We start from the raw sequence: 24,841 nt of genomic DNA, 5'->3' as shown, positions 1-24,841 counted from the left end.
GAGCCCTGACCACCATGGTCAGAGTACGTCCCTTCATCATATGCAGCTGTCCTCTCTGCTTTCATCTCTCCCCCTCACTGCCTCTTTCCTGCCTGTCATCTTTGTGTCTGTGTCTCTGTCTCCGCCCCCCCGCCGCTATTTGTAAATATAAAAAGTTATAAATTGTCACTGCCAGCCCCTCTATAATAGGCAGGAATAGCAAACTGTATAAATCTTTTATATAAACAAGGCTTGTAAATACCGTGACTTTCGCCCGGTTTCCATGGCTACTGCAGGAGGGGCTGAGTGGCCATGTGATCTCCCCGGCTGACATCAGAGGGAGATCTCAGCCCCTCTTGCAGAAGCCATCCATCGGAGCTGTACAGCAGCCACGAGTCATGTGATAAGCCTGAAGAAAGCTCTAAACATTTACAATCCTTGTTTTTAGAAAAGACAGGTACAGTGTGCTATGCCAGGCTCTAATAGAGGACTGGCATAGACTTCATAATATGGATTAACAAACACTTTAAGGATCAGGTTTCACCCTTTTCTGTCAAGATGCACTCTACTAGGTCTATGAGTGTTACTTGGGCTTTTCATCATCAGGCAACTGTTTCCCTAGATTTGCAAGGCTGACAATTTTATTCGCACATTCTCTAACTTTTACCAGGCCTCATCAAATACCAGTGTCAGGCATTGGGTCCTTCGGGCAGCTCTAGTTGCAGACAACATCAAGTCCCGTTACTGTTGTGTGGGCCTGTTAGTGTTCTGTTGCCATCCCCTCATTTGGACTGCTTTTGGATACCATAATTTACTTTGAATTTCATGTCCCTCAATGAGCAAGATAATGTTCTTACGGAAAAATCAATTTCTTTGCGTTAATTGAGGGACAATAGGTCCTATCATTCTGGGTCTATGATCTTGCTCCTGGTAATGCTTTTTTTTTTACAAAACAGAGGCATACTGGAAGTGTGTGTGTGTGTGTGGGGGGGGGGGTTATACCAGCTTGGTCACTGTTTTTTGTTTGCTAGTGTCCATATCCTCCTGTAGGCAGCAGTATAACCTAATTGTCTTGAAATCCTGTGTCTCTCCACAAGCTCCAATAAATGTTTTTTTACAGTAAGATAAACATTTGTAAAGCACTGCAAAAAGGAAAGCAGAACCTGCATACTGAATGTATTAAAAAATATGATTACTTCTTCTAGGCATATACATACAAGATGTATATATATATATATATATATATATATATATATATATATATATATATATATATATATATATATATATATATATATATATATATATATAAAACATTGTTTATTATGCACATTGAGAATGTTATTCACATGCTGGCAGTGCACTGAAGAGCCAGGCTGCTGCCCTCACACACAGCACAGTGGTTAAGTCTTCAGTGGTCTGACATACCTCCTGCACAATGCTTCAATCAACAGCAATCCTCAGGTAAAGTAAAAGCTGTTGATTGGATCATGTCCATGGGACTGCCAGCACAGGGTATTATCTCTTGATGCAGCATTTAGTAAGTAAAAAAAATGCACATTGTAAAAAAAAAGGTGTATTTAATAACATTTATCACTGTAAATGCAGTTGTAAAATCATTATAGTAATAAATACATTTAGGCTTGAATATTATAATAAAATTGCTAAATCTATTCATTAAAAAATATATATATTAATTTTGTTTTCACATAAATAATGAAATATGTTTTAACACGCTCATTTGTTTCAGCAATATCATGTGGGGTTCCTAAGGCCCCTGCAAATGGAGGCATACTGGCAACTGATTACTTAGTGGGTACAAGTGTCACTTATTTTTGCAGCGACGGATTTAAGCTATCATCTAAAGAGCTCACCACAGCTGTATGCCAGCCAGATGGCACATGGAGTAATCATAACAAAACACCTCGCTGTGTAGGTAAGCAAAAAAACAGAACTTCATTCATTGGATTTATAAAGTTATAGTAAAGATAATGCCTGCAAGGTACTTACATAGTGTCCTCTAACTTAAAGCGGAGGTCCACCCTAAAAAACATTTATACATTAAAATTTTCTTTGAAATAAATTAAAAAACATAGAAAAAAAATGTTTTACTTGCCAGAAACCCCTGTTGCTAGGCAGTCTTCCTAATCTTTAGACTTGTGTTGAAAGTGATATACCTGTAAATACCCTTTGTCTTAAGAAATGGAAAAATGGTTGTAGCAATTTTTTAGGTGCCATACACAGGGAATATGAGAAAAACGAAAATTACATAGTTTATTGTTCTACAGAGTTACAATTCATTAAAAAATAGAAAGTATATACACATCTTGGTTACACTGTCATAGTATATTCACAAATATAGCGGTATCACAGTTGTGTTCCCAACATGTTTTGCCTATCAAGGCTTCTGCAGGGGATTTTGATGACCACTGCAGTTACCACATGCAAAAGTCCCTCCTAACTAAGCAGTCCCTCCCTTGTCTAAATGTAATCTTAGGGGGTTCCTTAACATATTTTCTGATAATAGGGCCAGCAGATAGAAGGGGCCAATATTTACCAAAAAATCTCCTTGTTGATGTTGTTTAGAATATTGCATGATAACCCTAACAGACTGTGAAGTGTCTTTAGATTTTGTGGAAAAAATGGCAGAATTCCATTCTTGTTTGCCTCTATTAAATGCTTTCTTCAGGCATGTATGACTGTATCCCCTATGTATCCGTTCATATAGATTATTGGCCTCTCTTAAGAAGTCTTCCTCTTTACTACAGTTTCTCTTTAAACAAAGGTACTGACTGTATGGTATACTCTTAAAAAGGGACTTGGGGTGCAAACTTGCTGCATGCAGGATAGTGTTTCCTGAAGATAGCTTCCTAAATAAGGAGGAGCTAATAGTACCATCTTTGTTTATGAAGATTTCCACATCCAAAAAACTGATCCTAGATGGAGCACATGCCATGGTAAATTTAAGATTGTAATTGTTTATAATAGCAGCCATAAATTGAGTAAATGCTTCCTGAGTGCTGGACCAAAAAAGCAGGACATCATCAATGTAGTGATGCCACAAGATAATGTATGTGGTTCTAGCCTTAATTTTATTTCATACCTGTTTTTGGGTGTAACCCTATACTCCCATGTGATATATTCCTTAAAGCTTGGTCCTTTTGTGTCTCTGGTGGTCACATTATACCTCGTTGCCCCATATATCCTCAATGGGCATGGTCTCATCCAATGACCACTCCCTGTGGGTAAGCCTATAATGATCTGACATAATGAGATACAATAAGTGATTTATATGCATGTTAGTTATGTATTTGAACACGACTGTGATACTGCTATATTTGTGAACATACTATGAAAGTGTAACCGAGATGTGTTTTATTTGTATTATTTATTTATTTATTTATTTCCTTGTATATCAATAAACAATGTCATTTTAATTTTTCTCATATTCTTTGTGTATGACACCTAAAAAATCCCATATCGCTATAACCATTTTTACATTTTGACTATTTAGGGATGTGGTGCGTTTATAGTTGATCACTTACCCGCATTAAAATATTACTTTGACTTGAGACCACCAGGTCCCACTGCGCGGTACAACTAGGGCATGTTGATACATCACCAAAGGATATGGGAAATATCTCTTAAAAAGCAGAATGTGGGGAAATTTCATTCGCACACCCCACTGAGGCTTAATAGTCATATGCCGGAACTGGAAGCAATTCCAGACTCGATAGTTTGGGCTAGACACGGAATATTGTATCTCAATCAGGTTCTGTCCACCTCCAGGCTTAAGCAGTTCCAGACCCTTAAAGAGGAGTTTTCCCTCCCACACCAACTAGCATTTAAATACCTGCAGCTCCGACATGCACTTAGAACCCAGTTACCGGGCTTGAATGTAGGGATGGAGCCCCCCTGTGCTGAGTATAGTTTTGGGAGATGACCCCTCCAAGCTTATATCACACCTGTATTATACAATTAGACAACGAGGTGCAGCTGCTGTGTCACACAAGGCCAAGACGGTATGGGAACAGGATGTAGGACCCATAGATGACACTGACTGGAACGAGATTTTAGAGGGAACCAAGACAGTGTCTCCCAAGCTGTTCGATAGACTGACACAACTGTATATAGTACACAAAGCCTACCTGATGCCTATGTGATTGGCAAAGTTCCAGCACACACCGGATCCGACGTGTCACTTGTGCAGGGTTGACGCAGGCTCATTTTACCATCTCATATGGAGCTGCCCTCATGTTCAGACTTATTGGCCACAGGTTGTCCGGTTCCTCCATGATAATATGGGATCCCCTGTGGTGCTGGACCCTAATTTATGTATTTTGGGGCTACTGCCAGACGTAGAGGTGGACAAGTATCACACAATATTCATTTTTGAAACGTTATTTCTAGCACGTAAAGTGATAGCTCAGAGATGGATGCAAAAATGCCCCCCACACTACAGTTATAGAAAAAAACAGTTAATGACAACCTGCCATTCAAGAAACTGATCTAAGCACGCAGAGGATCTACACAAAAATATTCCAAGATCTGGAACAGATGGTTGGAGGATGGAGAAACCTGTGTATAATGGTTTCATACCCAGGGCAATGTTCCCCTTTCACCTATGGCACACATTGTTTATAGGTTGGATTAAATTCCCAACTGATTCACTGCACCTGCGAATATGTGTATACACCCTGTAATATTTTTGCATATTTGATTTCGCTGTCATAATATGTAACTGACCTTCTAGAAAATATTAAAAATCTGATGGAATCATTCTGTTTCTAAAGATATACAGTAATTTTACTGTCTTGCCTTACTAATGTTAATTTTTAAATAACAGATTGACATGCTATAGACATAGTTATCCTTTAAAGTTAAATCCCGTCTCCTCAGCTTAAAAAAATAAATCATATTTGCTTCCAATGACCTCACACTATTCATATAAACCTTATTAAACCTACTGTTTTAATCCTACAGTACAAGACATTTATATAAATTGCCTCTGATTAAAAAGTGTTATATATGCACAGCTCAACACATTATGGGGTTTCCATACTTTCTTACATCACTTTCTCCCATCTTAGGCTGCTTTGAACTGCACTGTGTATGTATGTCTGATTGTCATAGTCTGATTAGGGTGATGCCAGCTTCCACTTGGCACTTTGTGAGTTCTGTTCACCCACGGCAGTCAGTGGGATTTTTTGACTATTGGAATGATAGGAGACTCCTCAAAAGTGAAGATGTGGTGAAAGAAAGGCATTTTACATTTTTATAATGAGGGTGCTTCAAATGTTTTAAAGGTAGAATTTAAAAATGTTATTCTTAAAAATAAAAAATATTGAAAAGGTAGAATTTAAAGAATTGTGTTCTTAAATTATTAGACAACTGCGTGGAATGCAAAATAATTAGAACTTAAGTGGGTCATTAATTGCATGAATTGGTTTGGTCACATTACATGATTTAATGGATGCTTGGGCTTCTAAACTGCTAACCTAATGAAAAGATGTAAGTTGTCTTAAAGGCACTAACATGCTCAAGTAGGCCCTGCCTGATGAATCAGGTTCATTGTAATCCCTAACACTATTTCATTAAGCAGCCATTACTGAACTCTAGATGTAACTACTTCCACAATGCACATTTTGGCTGTTAGTGAATCAAGTTGTTAATGTAGCTTTCAACCAAAGTTTTTTTCTTTGTATTAGCACCATCAGAAAGAGAAGCTTTGCAATGTGAATAAGGGATACAGAGCTGGAAAAATGCAGCTCACAGTAAATGCATTAACCATCATGTCAACTTTGCTTCCTAATTTGCTTCTCACACTCTAGATAAATTTTGAGTATTGAAAAAAAAAAAAAAAACCGTAAAAATAAGCACTTCAAAAACTTCTCAGAACAACGTTTCTTATGTTCTCTTGTTCATGCTTTTTTCTTCGATCTAACAAGTAAAACAATTTTTTTCACTGAAAGCATGTGTTTATTTAAAGTGGAACTAAACCCATCAATTTAACAGTTAAAAAAAAAACTGTTATATTGCCGGAATGCTGGGAAGGCTAACTATCCCATTTGCTTGTGTTGTCAACCAGACTGTCAAACCATCAAATGGCTGATGTCATAACTGATCACATGTGCAGCATCATGGCAATTGGAGATCAGAGGCTAAGATTGCAGCTTCCTTAGCTGAAAAGGATAGGAGGGTTTAGTTCCACTTTAAAGCAAAACTATACTCGCCTTCCAGCAATGCGCCATCCCGAAACTCCCCACTGGTCACTGACATCTTCGTGTGGCTTCTGTGTCTCGATCACTGGCCGCTGTCAATGGCCGGGCCGGGATGATGCCAGCTTTGGCATTGGTGGATTTGTGCAGTGAACTGCACATGCATAGCTCACTGTACAGGGGCAGACAAGCAGGTAAGTAGCTTTAATGTAGACAAGACAAAGAATTTCTCTTTTGCATTAAAATTCCTTCCTGTTCACCCATGTTTTGTTATTTGACTAAATTTCCACTTAAAGTGTTGAGTGTCTACTTTGCCTACACATGGGGAAGGCAGTTCTCTTTATTGGGGGGATATCAAGCAGGCTGTTACAGTAACATAGTGTCAAACAATAAGACACCCAAACCCCAATTTTGTTTTTTGATGGTCACAGCTTATTTAATAAACCATTATAAAAATTAAAATTTTAGACCAGTGTTCTAACACCACCAACCATATACCAATGCAAGCAACCATTACTGATGCTTTTAAATCCTTCACAGTTCAAATATTTCCACTACCAGGGCATTCCTAATGCTCTACCCAGCTGAGGATGAACCTCGGTGGTGTGCCGGAAAATTAATGTATGTGTGTGGAGTGAGACAGAGAAGGGTGGGGATAGACAGAATTCAATGAACCAGCAGGCAGGGATAATATTGTTGGTTGGGATTTCAGTGTCACAAAGGCACTGTGTTGTCAAAACAAATGGGAATAAGGAACTCTCGTTTTTGACAGATCAGCTGTTTTTTTTTCTTTTCCTGCAGAATCTGCAAGTGTAATTAGAGGGTAAAACATAGAGAAATGTGCATGTATTCCAGAGATGTACTAAATATGTTATTTTGAATGGATTTTTATCCTGGCATATATTTAAACAGCTACTATTTCATAATTCCCACTAGGTTTGGCCAACAAACCTATAAAAAAAAATATATGAGTAAACTGGTGAAAAGCATAATTAAATATCTGGAAAGAGGGTGAAAAAGGCAGCACATGGACCTCTCTGCAATTTAGCCCCTTATTTGCTTTATTCTGGCCCTCCTTGTTAGTTCCAGGTTACTAGTTTGCTTCATCAATCTTTTATGCGACCATTTACACACTGTAAGCTCCTGGTCTTGGGTTGAGACCCTCTGATACCTTCAAGTAGATTGTTAAAAGCAAAAAGCCTGATTTTTCTCCTTGTAAAGACAGGAACATTGTACAGCGAGTTGGCTGCCTCATGCAGTACAATGTGATCAATCCCAGCATTCACTTTCTGAAGACTTTGCCGTTTGATAATGAATTCACTTTCAGAAGGAGAGGGAAGAGGAACCAATTTACAGAATGACCTCCAGGAACGCTTTATATAACTAGTAAAAATGCTTCCATTTTAGCAATTAAAATAGAAAGAGATTATGATCCAGGGAACCAGGTTGACTGCTGTTTGAACTGTGTTCTGGTGTTCAATTCCTAGATTTTAAAAGCTCTGTCCATTTGCAAAATAATATTTTAGCTCTAGCTGGAGTTTGGGGGTAAAGTCAACCACCTTGGAGTCTCACGCTTCCTGTTGCATTTTCTATAATATAACAATTAATTATAAATCAACAAGGCGCCCCCCCCCCCCCATAATTTAGAATTTAAAATCCAAATGCAGAGATATTACTACTGGAACTCCCCATTAAATATATAGGCTGTGTCAAGCCCCCCCCCCTCCCCAAGAACTCTTCAATATCTACCAAAAACTATTTACAATAATTTTTTTGAGTATAGCCTCAGATAACAAAGTCTAAAGCTGGGCATGGAAAAGTACCATCATCCAGAAATTACCGGTATATAGGAAAAGAGGGGGAGGTTAGGAGTGTAGGGACAGTTGCTGAGACTGTCCAAACATGCACTCTGACCCAACAAAGGTTTTGATGGACTATCTCGGTACTGATACACACTAATACATTTAGGGTAAAAATTAAATCATTTATTACATATAAAAAACATACATAGATCTCTATATAAAAGTTCAAAAACAATATACAAATACTCAAAGGTTTCCCAAAGAAGTATCTAATGATGGAGTTTTTTCATAGATTAACCAGTTCTCTACTAGTTTCACGGTACACAGACCGCTTCGTCAGGAGGAATAATCTATAAAACAAATAATGTTATAAGGTACAAAGCAGATAACAAAACATACAAAAGCATATTAGTACATAGAGCTCAGCAGTATCACTGTGAAGTCGCTTTCCCAACAGGCCCAACACCAGGTACAGGACCCAGCTACTGAATAGGTTTCCCCCCTGTGGCGGGGAATTGTGCGGATAATAAATCTAGATAGGAATAGGAATAATTATACAAAATGGTTGGTGGAATGATAACCATAAAAAGATTGTATCGTCCACCAGGAAGGGGAAGGATGGTATGGAGGCAAGGGGGGGTAAGTAAGGGGGAGGGAAAAAGACCGGAAGGAAAAAAGGGGGGGAAAAAGGAAGCAAAGGAGGAAGGTGGGCTGGAAGGAAGAAAAAGAGGGGTTTGTTATTAGTGGGGGGGGAGGGGGAAGGAGGAAAGAGAAAGGGAAAGGGAAGAGAGAGTGAGGGGGGAGGGGAAGAGCAGGGGGGCAGGAAGGGGAAAGAAGGAACAGGAGACAGGGAATAAGAAGGAAAGGAAGGGGAAAGTAGGGAAAATAAAAAAAAGGGAAAAAAGGGGGGGAATGGGGGAGGAGAAAAAAAAGGGGACAGGGGAAGGGAAGGAAAAAGAAAGGAAGAGAAAGGGGGCGGAAAGGGGAAAGAAGGAGCAGGGAACAGAGACTGAGGAGGGAAAGGGGGGAAGAAAGGGAAACAAGGAAGGGAGAGAAAAAGGAATGGTGAGGAACGGGGAAATGCAGGTATACATTATGGTTAAAAAGATTGTAACCTACCCGATCAAAAAACTTTAAGTGTATGCTCAAAGGTTATATACTATACTCCAGGGGGGAAAAAAGAACGAGGGGCAAGGAGGAGGCAGACAAGAAGACCATCAATGAGGTATCTGGAATGGTAATAGCTGGAATGAGCTGTAATCCTACAGCACTGGTGGATGGTTGCACACTTGTCAGTTCAATTCAAAAGGAAACCACAGCCTGTTAAGGGAGTTCCTCTACTTAACAATAGCCAGACCAGACCCTTAACAGTCGATAGAATCTGCAAATATATGACAAATAAGGCATCCATACACGGAAAGTCAGAAGCTTACACAGCCAAAGGAATGGAGTCTCACCTCACTATGTGTTGCCACTCACGAACCCCCTGGAGAAAGATCTGTGCTGCTCACTGATGGGCCGGAGCCCATTAAATGAGCTCCCCAACCCGGAAGACGTGCAAACGCCGCAAAACGGCGGCGAGTGACGCCATCGGGTCTGGCTCCCCGCACTGTGCATGCGAGTTAACACATTGTCACGCAAGCGCGCACTGCCCATGTCAAATGGGAGGAGGAGCCAAAAACATAGGCAGTACAAGAGATGGGGCGGCTCCCTCGAAGGAGAGCCACCCTTACCAGGGGAGTCACATGTCCGCCCCTAGGGAGAAGAAAGAAGCAGCCAGGAAGACCCAGTTAAATTTAGCAAGTAAAAACAACGCTTAATACATACATCAACATAAATTTAAACAGAATCCTAGGAGACTAGACAGCCCCAAATGTATAGAACACAAACCATTAATTATAAACAAAACATTTAAAAAATTTGACCATTTCTGACCTGATTGAGGGACAAGTATGAACGAAAGGGTTAACTGAGGTGTAATGGGCCAGTGGGGAATTACTGCAATGGTGCAACAGGGAGACACAATGTAAACCCAGAGAAAAAAGAGGGGAAAGAAGGGGAGAAGGGGGGTAAAAATTGCCCAGCTACATGAGAGAGCCCTATAAAAAGGGTTTATAGGATATCATCTCATTAAGGCCTGGGAGAATAGTAGCATTAACGCATTCGATCCACATTGTTTCTCATTGTAAAATAATCCTATCCGAGTCGCCCCCTCTTGGGCTCTGTTTGACTACTTCAAAACTACAAATTTTTTGACAGCTATAACATCAAAGAGATGGTACAGTCCAATATGTCGGCCTACGGTGGTAAGTTTACCATTTCCGGAATAATATAAGTGGTCTCTGATTCTCTGTCAGAGTTCTCGTATTGTTTTACCTACATAAAAGGCTTTACACTTACACAGCATTAGGTAAATCACCCCGATAGTTCCGCAATTGGAAAAAGTACATGGTAAAAATGTTTCACCATTAGGTAGCTGGAACTTAGTCCTCTTAAAAATCCAGGGGCAACGGGGACAATCCCCACATTGAAAGGTTGCACTTAGTCCTGTGACTGATCCTTCGGATGTTTGATAATGGCTGTTGGTCAAACGGTCTCTTAGAGAAGATGCTCTTCGAAACACCAGTTCGGCAGTAGACCTCATCTGTCTATTCAAGACATGGTGGTGGTCCGTTAGCAAATGCCAATGATTGGATAATATCTTTCTGAGTTGTAGGTGGTGGGCAGAGTACTTGGTAATAAATTTCACTGTCTCAGTAGATGGAGGTTTGGGTGAGGTATAAAGCAAGGAGTTCCTAGTATGTGCTAGTGCTCGATTAAAGGCTTTCCTTAGATTAGTGTGTGAATAGCCTCTAAGTAAGAGCTTGTCGCACAGGGAGTTGGCTTGAATTCTGAAGTCTGTCTCCAAAGTACAGTTTCTTTGTATGCACAAATATTGCGCATGCGGAATGCTACGTACTAATGGTTGGGGATAAGCACTATACGCCTTTAAGAGCATATTCCCGGCCGTTGGTTTACGGAACAGGTCTGTGCCTATTGAACCATCCTGTTGTTTGACGATAGTTAGATCCAAAAAGGGGATCTGCCTATCGTCAAAACTAAAGGTGAATTTTAGGTTAAAACTATTTTCATTTAACACATGGATGAACTCTAATAATTTATCTCTGGTAATGGACCATACTATGAACAGGTCATCTATGTACACCTGTAAACTATTTACAGTCACAGAGAGTCAGACAGAAGAGAACTGATAGTGATCTCTCTAAACAGAATGATACAGCATCAAAAGCGGCATTTTTTTCACTGCCTTTGCCTTCATGTCCCAGTGAGACCATGCACATCCCTTCTTATCTTGGTGTAACTGTAACAGGAAATAAGGGTAAATCTCCAATAATGGGGTCAACAACACAAGAAAAAACTGAATAGAGAATGTAAATGTACTACACTCTGTTGAAAACTATGAAAATAGTTTTGGTTTGAGTTTTGAAAACTAAACTGGTTTTAAGTCAATTTTTAAACTGATATTTTTTTTCTTATTTTTACTTTTTATAAAAAATATTTATTTTTACCATAATTTCAGGTGTGCTTTTACACCATTCACTACACTATAGGGTTGATTTACTAAAGTGAAATAGACTGTGCACTTTTGCAAGTGCAGGTGCACTCTACAAGTGCAGTTGCTCCAGAGCATAGCAAATGAGGTAAAGCTTCACTTTACAAAGAATACGCAATCACATGCAAGGAATATAAAAAAAAAGAATTTTTGCTTGCACATGATTGGATGATGGAAATCAGCAGAGCTCTCCCTCATTTACTAAGCTCTGGAGCAACTGCAGTTGCAAAAGTGCACAGTCTATTTGCCTTTAGTAAATCAACCCCTATATGCCTCATTGTTACCTACTGATAGTTGTGCCCTACTTTCTATTCTAAATTATATTTTTTTATTTTTTTAGTGGTTGTGGAGTCACCAAATCTTCCGTAATTTTCAGTATATCCTTATTGAATGGGTCATGTCAATTTCTGAGATAGCATGCAATATACCACTTGTTCACTTGCTTGTATGATTTCCCATTTGTTTTAGTTAAACAGATTAACCACAAAATATTTATGTTACCAATAAACATTTAAAGTTCACACTTAAGCAAAAAAATAATAAATGCACATATTTTTGCAGGATAAAACGTGCATTTTTTATTTTTTCTCACAGGAGTCCGCAAAGCATTGCACCTGCAACCAGTGAATTGTGAGTGCAAATGTAGGCTCCTGTAGTGTCAATAGATTGCAAGTGCTGATCAGGTGGCAGACAGGACTTGAAATTTCTTCACTCCCAGATGACTGAAGCAGCTGTGCAGGTGGAGCCTGTGTGCATTTTAAATGTGACAGCAACTGCAGGAAAGAGGAACCCCTGCCTGCTGCCACAGGGGGAAGAGGCTCAGGGGTGAGAGGGGTCCAGGAACTTATCCTTGGTGACAGTGGTCAGCTTATCCTTTTACTACACACTGCACTCATGATGCAGTTTATTATGGGTATTCTCAAGAAAGATTACAAGATACATTTTCAGGCTTTCTCTCTCTAATTGGCCTTACATATGGCCTATCTGAACTGAACAGGAAGTAGAGGAAGAGTGATTCCTTTGACTCAGCAAGATTGATTTACGAAATGAGTAGAGATTGCTTACAGTTTAAAGTAAGTGTTCACTTTCAGTTTAATGACTAAGGTCAAACCATTCTGTAGTTAATGGAAATACACTGTATTATCAATTTATAAGTGACCCTGTTCTATACAGAATTCATTTCAACTAAGCCCATACCTGTGTAGAAGAGATTGAGTACTTAAAGTGGAATTCCATTCATACCCTAACTAAGCCTAAATCTACTACCACCCCTGTTCTAAGAATATTCTATCTACCCTGTAAAAGAAAAGATGCCTATACTTACCTATTCTGGAGAAGCTCTGGCCCACTCACATGATCGGGTCCCAACATGGGCTTCAGTGTAGAGGGGAGGCAGCAACAACAGCCGCAGACCTTGGGTAATGACTTTGTCTGCTGTCCCTCTACACCAAAGTCATTGCTGGAAGCCAGTCATGTGACCAGACAGGAGTGGCTTCAGAATAGGTAAATATCAGCACCTTTTACAGGGTAGATAAAATAGTCTTAGAATGGGGATGAGAGTAGATTTAGGCTCAGTTAGGGTTTGACTGGAATGCCACTTTAATTCTCATGCCTGGCATGATGCTGAACACCACACTCATAGCTAGAATTGGTCCCCCAAAGTCTGCTGGTAGACCAATACTTCCATGAGTGTCAATCTGAACAGTCCACTACAGTATGTGGATCAGAAAACAGTGCCATGACATCAGAGGGAGCAGTCAATCAAAACTTTTTTTTTTTTTTTACAGTTATGGGATTGGTTACATCTTAGCATGTTACAGGGTCACTTTAATGAATAACAAAGGGGTCTGTTGATACTTTATCTTATTTCCAAAGTCTGTGTTTTATTAGGCAAAACAATAATATACCTTTAACTTTGTCTCCAATTAAACCTTTAAAGTTGCAACAAAGTGTTCGCAAGGGAGGTTGCTTTTTTAATTTACATAATTACTTCTAGTTATATTTGCTTGTTCATGTACTCTGCAATTGTTTAACTGTAATTTTCAGTAATTTGTTATTCCTGGATTAATTGGCTGAACCAGGAACATTCTTGTTTTTTGTTACTGTAAAATGTTTTTTTATTCTTTTGAAGTTGTAACTTGCCCCAGCATCAATTCTTTCACCTTGGAACATGGAAGGTGGCGTATTGTCAATGGATCCCACTATGAATACAAGACAAAAGTTGTCTTCAGCTGTGATCCTGGCTACTTTCGTCTGGGACCTGCTTCTATTCAGTGTCTTGCCAATGGGACTTGGAGTTGGAGAAATGAGCGACCTCACTGCCAGAGTATGTATAGAAGAATAACAAATTCAGATACACAAACAAGGAACATCAAGCGCAGCCATGAGACAAATATTCACAGCTGTGCTGAGTCATTTAAAATACATTTATGTATTAAATGCATTCAGAAGAAGCAATTCCAATAAACAACATTTTATTAGAATAATTAGAGATAAATGTATTGTGCTGACATTGTGCTGACTTTGAGTTTTCCAAATATTAAATGTAGTGTCTTCGCATTTTACAATGCTGTCTTTGAAGCAGTCAAGCTCATTTGGAATTCCATGGATAACCTTTATTGACCTTGGAAAGCCCCTAGAAAGAGCTTCAGACCATTCAACTGTAACATCTAAAAAGCCAACGCACACAGCGCGTGTCTGCAGAACTGTAAAAATAGCTATACACAGTATATCATTTATACAAGCCATATTTATTTATGTATTTATTTATTTGTTTTTGTTCATTTAAACTGTGCAACCTAGCAATCCATTTGATTAATTCCAACTGAAAAAAAAATACCTTGTAAAAAGAATGCTACCAGTGTATGTTACACATTGATGGCAGTGTAATGTGCCCTGTTATACTAAAAGGGCAGGTTCCTGAATGTACAGACCCCCAAGCTACAGACTGGCAGTCAAGCAGTTGACAATTGTCAGAAAGCCTGACCTCTTTGAAAGTACTTGCTTGGCTTGGCTTCTGTGGGTCATGCACTATGTTTTATTCTCCTTTTACGTGGTTAGGTACTGAGTTGTCAGTTGTCATGGCTTTACCAAGCTTAGTAAACTATGAGCCCATGTCTACAATTGGGCCTGTGTGATCTATGTGTAGGGGGCTGCTTTTCACTCTCATCATGATTATATAGACCCCAGTCTAACCCGCCTCAATTGTAAGCTAAAGAGCAAGCTATTCAATAAATGGCCAACTATGGTCTCCTACATGATAAGCATTGTTGAAACTAATAAAAAAAAGAAGGAAGTGAATTGTATATTTATCCCAAAATGCCAGTACTTCCAGATCCAAATTTTGGATACGTTAGAACCCACTCACCACAAAATATTCCCCTCCCCATCAACCAATACTTAACTTGCCCTGCTACTCTGTCAAGCCACTGAGACTGAAGAAAAGCCTGTGCATTCTTGAGATTCTCTTTTCAGGGAACTACCTGATGTGACAGGACTGAGTTGATCATCTAGTACCAGTGCTTTCACATGAGAAGAAAGAGAATATGTTACATACTCCAGGTGGAGGAATATGGAGCAGCAAGAGTGTAAATGAAAGTTATGTGCTGTTGGTGAATAAAGACAACAAAGCAAACCTGGTGCTTTCCCATGGCAAAGAACAAGAATGAATTGGATTATGAGCTTACTGTCTAAAATGGCATATTTGTCTAAAGTCATAAATACAATGCAGTGCAACCGAAATACAAATGTGTTGAATGGATGGGTTAATGAATGAATGACTGAAAGTATTGTTCCTACGTTTATGTTCTTTGTATTAGTCCACCACTAAGAGATTTTTTTTCTTATTTTAGTTACATCCTGTGGAGATCTCCCTGTACCACCAAATGGGAAAAAAATTGGAACTCAGACAACATTTGGCTCCACAGCAATATTTACGTGTGACACCGGTTATATGTTAGTTGGGTCAGTTGTGCGAGAATGCCTATCTTCTGGACTTTGGAGTGGGACAGAGACTAGGTGCTTAGGTAATATATTCTTTTTTACTTCCTTTTTCCTTTTTTCTTTGCCAGTTTTCCATGAATTATCACTAATTTGTTTATAGATAAAGAACATCTTTTGTCAAAAGCACAAATTTTGTTATGCTGAAATCAATGGGAATTTCAAAAGCAGCTTGAAGGAAGTTAATGCAGCTTAGAATGATGTCAACTGTTGGTCACATGCAACTGCCAATGAACTCTGAGTGATCTCACAAGTCTTTTAAATTGATCTCAAAGGCAGGATGAAAGCACTTGAAAACACAATTGCATTTGCCAATCAAACACATCCCCTAAAGCTGGCAACACGTGTTGTAATCTGATTATCCTTTCAATTTTCCAGCAATGGGTGCAGCACTAGATAGATACATATATAGAAAATCACACTATGTTTTTGTCAGTAAAAATAAAGGAATGAGCAGGGGTATCTCTGATCCATTCATGTGGTGGGGTGGGGGGGTGCGGTATCAGGGGGAGCCTCTCATTGCTAAAGGAGGCTCCTAGATTCTGATAAGCCCACCACCTGCAGACCCCAACTACCCAACTACCAGGCCAGCTTTGTGGAGAGGAGGCCTTTGTCCTCATCAATATGCCCCCCCCCCCCCCCCCGTAGTGTATCGTATCCATGTTGGCAGCATGTGGCCTTCTATGTGTCAGGAGGGGAAGACATTTTTCCTACACCTTTCCTGCCAGTCAAATTGCATGCTCAGTTTGAAGTCTAGTATGCATTTTCAGAGGGACCCCATGCCATGTTTTTTTGTTATGGGGGTCCTCCAATAACATATCAGACTGTCATCTAGGATAAGGGTCTGGTATAGATAAAGGGAATGTGTGGCTACTTTGCTTAGAATTAGAATAAAGCAGCCAGACTAAGCAGCTGGTTTAAATGGCCAGGTTTACTGGCCATTTAAACTGAATTTTTTTTTCTTTGTAAATGTTTGTTTTGCTCTAGTAGCTTGTATACACTGTACAGATGCACCACTTCCCATGCTAGTTAAGGGTTTCCTCCAGGCATGTGATTTAAAGGCATTTTGCATCTTTAATGTTGGCCTTTAAGCATTATAAAAATTGCAGCTCTCTGCCAAATTAGTTTTTTTACCCATGTTTCCTAGGGCACTGCCCAGTCCCCCATGCCATTTGTTTGTCTATTAACCTAGAAAATAGCTACTACAGTTTTTTTTTGGTTGACTTTAATCGGGTTCAGATTTGACACCCAAACGTCAGTGATGTGCCTCAAATTGAAACTAGGTATTATCACTAATTGTAAACATAGGAAAACACTGATGGCACATAGGCCTAGCACATTATCCTAAATACATTTTTATTGAATAATATAAAATGGAGGTGAATATACTCACAAACCCATGCTTGCATCATAGCTTTAACATAACATCATCTGCTTAAGTCCATATGCGTAAATCCACAATTCTTGTAGACACATCGGCTAAAGTGTTTCAAGGTTTCCCTCTTCTTCAGAGCTATTTGTGACTAGGTTTGTCTCAGTGTTTCCAGTAGTAGTAATGATGAGAGAGTCAGTAGGCATGCCTCGTCTGAATGGCTTTTAGTATAGGTAAGGAGCTCCTTACTTATACTATGGACTATACTATAATATGGACTTAAGCAGATGATGTTATGTTAAAGCTATGATGCAAGCATGAGTTTGTAAGTATATTCACCTCCATTTTATAGTATTCAATAAAAACATGTATTGAGAATACTGCGCTAGGCCTATGTGCCATCTGTGTTTTCCTATGTTTACAATTAGTGATAATACCTAGTTTCAATTTGGGGCAGGTTTGCGGAACATCACTGAAGTTTGGGTGTCAAATCTGAACCCTACGCGCCATCTGTGTTTTCGAATGCTTACAATCAACTTGGACATCCCCAGGCATTGGAAAGCAGTGAGGAGTGCATTATGCACACACATTAACATATCAGGATAAGAGTTTGACATCACGTTGGGACTTTTTTGCACAGAGCAGGAGAGTGAACATTGTGGTATTTTCCAAATCATCACTAATTGTAATTGTAGGCCTTGCTTTTTTGAAATTTCACTGAAGAAGACGCATGGGTGATGATTTACTAAAACTAGAGAGTGCAAAATCTGGTGCAGCTGTGCATGGTAGCCAGCCAGCTTCTAACTTCAGCTTGTTCAATTAAGCTTTGCCCAAAAAAAAACCTGAAAGCTGATTGGTTTCTCGGCATAGCTGCACCATATTTTACACTCTCCAGTTTTAGTGAAATCAGCCCCATTGGGTTTCCCTTGCTAATTCTTTACTGTGTGTTATATTTCTTCCAAATTTCTGGTGTGGGAACACAATGTTCAAGCCTGTAAAATGTCTAAAAACCTGAAGTGTAGAATTGTGTGCATGCTGGCAAATTTTGTTCCCTATGGTATTTTTTCAGAGGACATAATTCATAGTGTAGCAGTCAGTCCTACATTAGACCATTACACACAGACAATTTACTGCAGATAGCTGGATACCTAAAGTAACTGATTCAGGTGACAGAATTATACAGCTTCGGCTTGCAGATATTTTGCAAACTACAACTGGTTAAGCAGGACCTGGGTCCCCATCAATCATTAAACCCAAATTATAGACAAATATATTGTGAAACAACAGTAATTAAATAAATGAAGCTCAAATAAACAATTATGTGGTCTATTTATCAAGGATCCATATTATACAGTGAATGTTTATTGGGCATTTATCTATCTGTATTTTTTGGAATTCACCAATTGTTTTCAGATGATTTGTCCTGTTTTCAAAAGAAACTCACTCTATTTACCCATCAATTTCAAAGATGAATCACCCATTACATTTAACAAGAGTCACCTATTAGCAGTCTTATAAAACATAATAGAGAGATTCCAATAACAAACAAAACTCACCCTTTTAGCTATAATTTTTAATGAGGATTTGCCCTGTTTTCCATTTTTTTCAGAACAAGTGTAAGGCTGACCGCAGGTCAGCCTGTAATTGTAGGAGGAGTCAGGCTGCATAAAGCCTGCCCTCCTTTGCCTCCTTCCCTGTGGTCGTTGGATCTCATGTAGGCACGTAATTTCCGGGCGACTCTGACGTCACTTCTGGGTTCGGATATTGTGCGGTGCCTCGCTTCTGCTTCTGCTGTCCCCTCCTGCTTCTTGGCTTCTTCATTGACAGCGCTTGTCTGCAGCTTATGGCATGGCAGAGGCACTGGTCAGGGGAGTGATGGCTTCCCTACTTTGTCACCTCACTCTGGGTTCAGTTTGACATGTGGGGATGCGTGCGGGGGACGGTGTGTTGAGGGGTCATATGTGGTTCTGTCAGGGGACATCAGATCCTTACTGAGGGCCCAGGAGCAGGCTGGGGGGGTCTCTGGTGGATTGAGGGGCAGCTCAATCAGGGACCCCCGGCTTTGGCTCAGCTCCGTGGCATCATAACATTCTCACCAGCCGCTATTCTCTGGTATCCTGGGCATGTCGTGTCAAGTATTTCTGGTCAAAGAAGGTAATTTTTTTTTTTTTAAAGAACCCTCACGTTCCTGTCTGTTTCCTTCTATAGTGGTTTTCCACTTTGCAGCAGGGTGCTCAGGATTCTGTTTGGTGGTTCCCTAGCAGTTCAGGTATGTATTGTAGGTTTTGTTTAGGTTTGACATTTTTTTCTCACGCATTAGGGACGTCCACATCCTTCCACTGCTAAACCAATTAAAAAATAAATAAATAAAACGTTCTCATGCAATTTACGTTTTCAGTCAACTTACGGTTTCTCATGCATTTTACGGTTTCTCATGCGATTTATGGTTTCTCATGCATTTTACAGTTTCCCGTGCATTTTACGGTTTCTCGTGCATTTTACGGTTTTCATGCGATTTACGGTTTCTAATGCATTTTACGGTTTCTCATGCATTTTACAGTTTTTCATGCAATTTACGGTTTCTCATGCAATTTATGGTTTTTCATGCAGTTTACGGTTTCTCGTGCATTTTGCGGTTTCTCATGCATTTTACAGTTTCTCATGCATTTTACGGTTTTCATGCGATTTACGGTTTCTCATACATTTTACATTTTTTTTCCTCTCATGCATTTTACGATTTTCATGCGATTTACGGTTTCTCATGCATTTTATGGTTTTTGTACAATTTACGATCTCTCATGCATTTTTACGGTTTCTCATGCTTTGTTACGGTTTTTTCATGCATTTTACGGTTTCTCATGCATTTTCCAGTTTTCATACAATTTACGATCTTTCTTGCATTCTTACGGTTTCTCATGCTTTGTTACGGTTTCTCATGCATTTTACGGTTTCTCATGCAAATTACGGTTTCTCATGCAAATTACGGTTTCTCATGAAATGTACGGTTTCTCATGCAATTATGGTTTCTCATGCAATTTGTCACTTCTTATGCCTATTCATGTTTTTCTTACATTTCCCATGTTTCTCACGTTTTTCCATGTTTCTCACGTTTTCCCATGGTTTTCCATGTTTCTCACGTCTTCCCATGTTTCTTACATTTCTCACGTTTTCCCATGCTTCTCACGTTTTCCCATGCTTCTCACGTTTTTCCATGTTTCTCATGTCTTCCCTTGTTTCTCACGTTTTCCATGTTTCTTACGTTTCTCACGTTTTCCCATGCTTCTCACGTTTTCCCATGCTTCTCACGTTTTCCCATGTTTCTCACGTCTTCCCATGTTTCTCACGTTTTTCCATGTTTCTTACGTTTCTCATGTTTTCCCATGCTTCTCACGTTTTCCCATGCTTTCTTACATTTTCCCATGCTTTCTCACATTTCATGTCATATGCTTTTTTATGTCACGGCCTTTTGTTCGCTGCATTTCCATTAGCTAGTGCTCACATCCAGGGTCTGTTTCTATGCTAAACTCACATTTTTCTCTCGGTTTCCCAGGTTTCTCATGTTTTCCCAATGTTACTCTCGTTTCTCATGTTTCTCACGTTGTTCATCAATTCACGTTCTTGTGCTACCGGCGTTTCTCATGTAGTTTGCTGTTTTCTTGCAGCCTTGGTTCTCATGCTGCTCAGGTTTTCGTCAGCTCGCGCTATACATGGGTTTCGTTCCTTCACACAGCTTACGTTCCTGTCACAGGTTTCTCAGTCTGCTCATGTTTCTCTCGCAGTTCATATTGCTGACCCAGTGGTGTGTCATTTCCACTCAGTTGATGGTTACTATTTTCATCTTTTTGCAGGGTACCGTTCATAAGTTTTGTCCTCTCGGTTGAGTTGGCCGGTTTTATTTGGCGTGGGCAGCAGCAATTCTTCTCATACAGGTTACATTCTTATCTCGGTTCTGTTTTATAAATTTACATCTTACCACTTACTTCAGCACCTGGATACGTTTTCAGGTTGCAAATTTCAGTTTGCAGGACATGTCTCAAGCAGCGGATATTGGGGACTTCGCTTCTATCTCTCCTTCTCCAGCTGGTTGGGTCGGAGCACAGTAGCTCACCCTCTCTCAGAACCTGGTCCGTCCCAAGGCTTAATTTTTTCACACTCGGCTAGCTTCAATTCTTGACCCGATGGCAGTATTCCTACGCGGTGGATTGCTTTCCCAGCTTCGTCGTGGAAAGCACAGCTTTTTAAGTTAATGTTCCCTTGCTCGAGCACAAGTGCGAAGCAGGTTACCCAGCAGACTGCGGTTTCTTTACTGTCCCAAATGCACACTACCTTTTATTTCCTAGCTACATCCGGACAGGATTGGCAAAAGTATGGAACTATTGGTAAGTCAGCCTATGGCAGCTCCAGCAGCCTCTACGGGCTCAGGGGCTTTAGTGCATTCCGGTACCTTCTCAGTGCCTAGGCCAGTACTAGTAGGCTCAGGTCTCGGATGCAGATGCTGGCGTCACGCCTTCTCTTCGGTTTCCAGTATTTGTAATGGATTGGGTTTCTATTTGGCTGATGCAGCAGCCTTGATCGTTAAGTCTTATTTTGCATACCAGGAAGGCTCATGACACTGCTTGGGATGTTTTCCAGTCAAAATATTCCCAGTCCTGACGGTTAACATCCAGTTCCTACTTGATTTTTGTTTTTTGCCTCTTTTAACTCATATCGGCCTACAGCACTATCAGGGCATATTTGGCTGGGACTCAGCATTTCATGTTGTTGGTTTACCCCGACAGGCCTTTCTTTATTTTCTGCGCACTCTATTTAAGTCATCCTCAGGGATCCTGAAGAGTAGCCCTCCTGCTGTGCTCAGCAGACTTCTCATCATGGGTCATATTTTCGTGTCGTATCTGTCATGCTCTCAAGGTCTCCTTTGCGTTGGGTACCAGCTTGGTGCTCAAGGCAGCGCTGTACCCGGCCTTTTGGGGGTCCTGAGGCCAGGGGAGTTGCTCTTCTGGCCCAGGGTCTCACTTACTTTTGGCCAAATCAAGGGGTTTTGCACCCCGGCCTTTTCTGTTTACATCTGCATGCTCTCAAGACGCAGCAATTGGGTGGCGGCTCTGTCATCAGGTTTTGGAGCCTGGCAAGGCATGGTGCCTGGTGTTGGTTTAAACCACCTCGGCAGTGCTACATCCGATAAACCCAGGGATGGTCCTCGGTTGCCATTTCCTAGCGTTCCCCTCTCCGTAGCTCAATGCATACTTCATTGCCACCCCTTTTTTTTGGCCAGTGGGGGTCTGGACCCTAAGGCATACTTTGGCATTCATTCAAGATAGGTGCAGCTTCTTTGAATCTGTGCCAGGGGGCCCTGGCCCTTATTTGGTATTTGGGGTAAGTGGAGGTTGTCTTGTTTCTCTGTCTTGTTTCTCTTGGTGTGTCCCAGAGCCACTTTGGAGAGACCACAAGCGGTTGTCAATTTGGCAGATTGTACGTTAATTCTGTGGGTAATAAATCTGGCTGTTAAAGCTTTCATTCTACTGGGTTTATTTTTGCCCCCTTTTAGGCATACTGACCACGTGACCCAGGCAAACTTTAGGTCTATGTTCTCTGTTGCTCTTTGTTTCTTTCCTACACTATCCACGGATTGACTCTGAGTATAAGTGTAAGGCTGACCGCAGGTCAGCCTGTAATTGTAGGAGGAGTCAGGCTGCATAAAGTCTGCCCTCCTTTGCCTCCTTCCCTGTGGTCGTTGGATCTCGTGTCCCATCCACCCATTCCCTTTCTTTTTTTTTCATTTTATTTCATTTCATACTTGGGTATGCCCCCTTTTAGGCATACTGACCACATGACCCAGGCACACTTCAGGTCTATGTTCTCTGTTGCTTTGTTTCTTTCCTACACTATCCACAGATTGACTCCGAGTACAAATAAAAGAAGAATATCAAAATTATTTTTAAAATAAATGATACTTACAAAAATATGAAATAAAAGTGATATTAATGGCAGATGTTTTTTAACTTGTTTTATCAAACAGCACATATTGTATGTGATATACCAGGCATTCCAAGTACATTTCACAATATAAAAAGTATCCATTCATAAAATTTGAGCTGACTATAAATGACCCACTTCCAACTTTAGCTGCAGAATAGTAATAGGTGAATTGGGATGACATTTTTTTGCACTGTCCTCATTTTTTAGTTCACTTAAGTACGAGTTCACAGTAACGTAGCAGTGAGCATTGCTAAGATGGCCTGAAGGTGGATAAGAAGGTAGAAAATGTGCCAGGGCTTAAATAAAATCAGCTGCTTTCTCCTTCTTTCTGCAAAAAACAGAGAATCAAAGCCAATCGTTTAGAGTTAGGAAGATATACTGTATATACACCATAGTTTCAACCAATTTTTATTAGTTGGGGCTTAAACATTGTTTAGAATGTGTTACGTAAGCATTAACTATTTTAAATCTCTCTTGCCAGTTTAAATCATAAAACCTTGAACTGTTTGATTTTACTTTTGGTAATTGTAATTCCCCAACAGTAATCTGAAATGACTGCACTGTACTAAAATAACTGCCATTTCTGTACATGAAACCTCTTACCTGTTTCTTCATGTTGTAGCTGGTCACTGTGGAACACCAGAATTAATTGTGAATGGTCAAGTCATTGGAGAGAACTATGGATACCGGGACACTGTTGTTTATCAATGCAGCCCTGGTTTTCGCTTGATTGGGTCATCAGTGCGAATTTGCCAACAGGATCACAACTGGTCAGGGCAGTTGCCTTCTTGTGTGTGTAAGTAGACTTCTCATTAATTTATGTTTAGTATACTAAACGTTGAATAAAGACTCCACTATATATTCATAAACTGGTTACATAACCCAGTGAAATTTCAGAAAAACCACAAAAATACCTTATAGTAAGTCTTCCTTCATTCATTTCTGAACAGCTGATTATTTAAAACTTTAAAACTTTGCACTGAACATAACAACTAATGTCGTCTTACTATTATAGTTGGTTTTATTTTAGGTTTAAAGTGAATACAAGGTGAAATGTGCTAATTAAAATATGTGTGGCGGAGATGACAGCTGTCACTACATACCTTTATGTTCTTGATTTAAAAGTGTAGCATCACCCACAACCCATCCCAAAGCAGCTATGGAAATGAAAATGTTCATGGTTTCTATTGACAGAACTACTTCTCCCTTATGTCAATTACAAAGCCTGATGACTGGTTGCTGAGGAACAAGCCTATCACTGTGCAATGAGGGTGGGAATGTGTCTACTCTCCACAAGTGGAGAGTTGAGTCTCTTATATAGTTAGCTGGGTTGAAAAAAGACATATCTAGTTCAACATACAGTACATACATACATACATAAATAAATAAATCCATATATAGTACTCTATACCAGTGTTTCTCAACTCCAGTCCTCAAGGCGCACCAACAGGTCATGTTTTCAGGATTTCCACTATTTTGCACAGGTGATTTGATCAGTTTCACCACCTTAGTAATGACCACAGTCGTTTCGTCTGAGGGAAATCCTGAAAACATGACCTGTTGGTGCGCCTTGAGGACTGGAGTTGAGAAACACTGCTCTATACCACAGTTATTTTAAAAGAAAGAAACACCCCCCCCCCCCTATAAAGCATGGTCCAATTAGTTCCAGTGGGGGGAAAATGTCTTCCTGATCCTGATTTCCCATAACATCAATTTCTAGTGTTAATTGTTGAGGTAGGGGCTCTAGGTTGCTCAGCACCATCATATCAGGAAAGGTATTTGAAGATGCTGCCAGCAATGTCATGTGCATTTTAATTCATAATTCCTGTTTCTGCAACAGGTTTCCTTTAACCTCCCTGGCGGTATACCCGAGTGTGGCTCG

At 40.0% G+C, this 24,841-nt stretch overlaps 1 protein-coding gene across 1 annotated transcript in view; it reads left to right on the top strand.

Annotated features, from left to right (window-relative positions):
* Positions 1-24,841, top strand: part of CSMD3 (CUB and Sushi multiple domains 3) — a 1,635,173-nt gene that overhangs the window by 1,435,999 nt on the left and 174,333 nt on the right. The window contains exons 51-54 of the mRNA XM_073632169.1: positions 1,730-1,915; positions 13,744-13,938; positions 15,464-15,637; positions 23,582-23,755. Coding sequence (XP_073488270.1) covers positions 1,730-1,915; positions 13,744-13,938; positions 15,464-15,637; positions 23,582-23,755 — 729 coding nt within the window. The remainder of the gene's footprint in view (positions 1-1,729; positions 1,916-13,743; positions 13,939-15,463; positions 15,638-23,581; positions 23,756-24,841) is intronic.

Source organism: Aquarana catesbeiana, linkage group LG05 (genome assembly GCF_042186555.1).
Source record: "Aquarana catesbeiana isolate 2022-GZ linkage group LG05, ASM4218655v1, whole genome shotgun sequence".
NCBI lineage: Eukaryota > Metazoa > Chordata > Amphibia > Anura > Ranidae > Aquarana > Aquarana catesbeiana.
The sequence above is the reverse complement of the archived record's forward strand: the minus strand, read 5'-3'. Positions and strand labels throughout refer to the sequence as shown.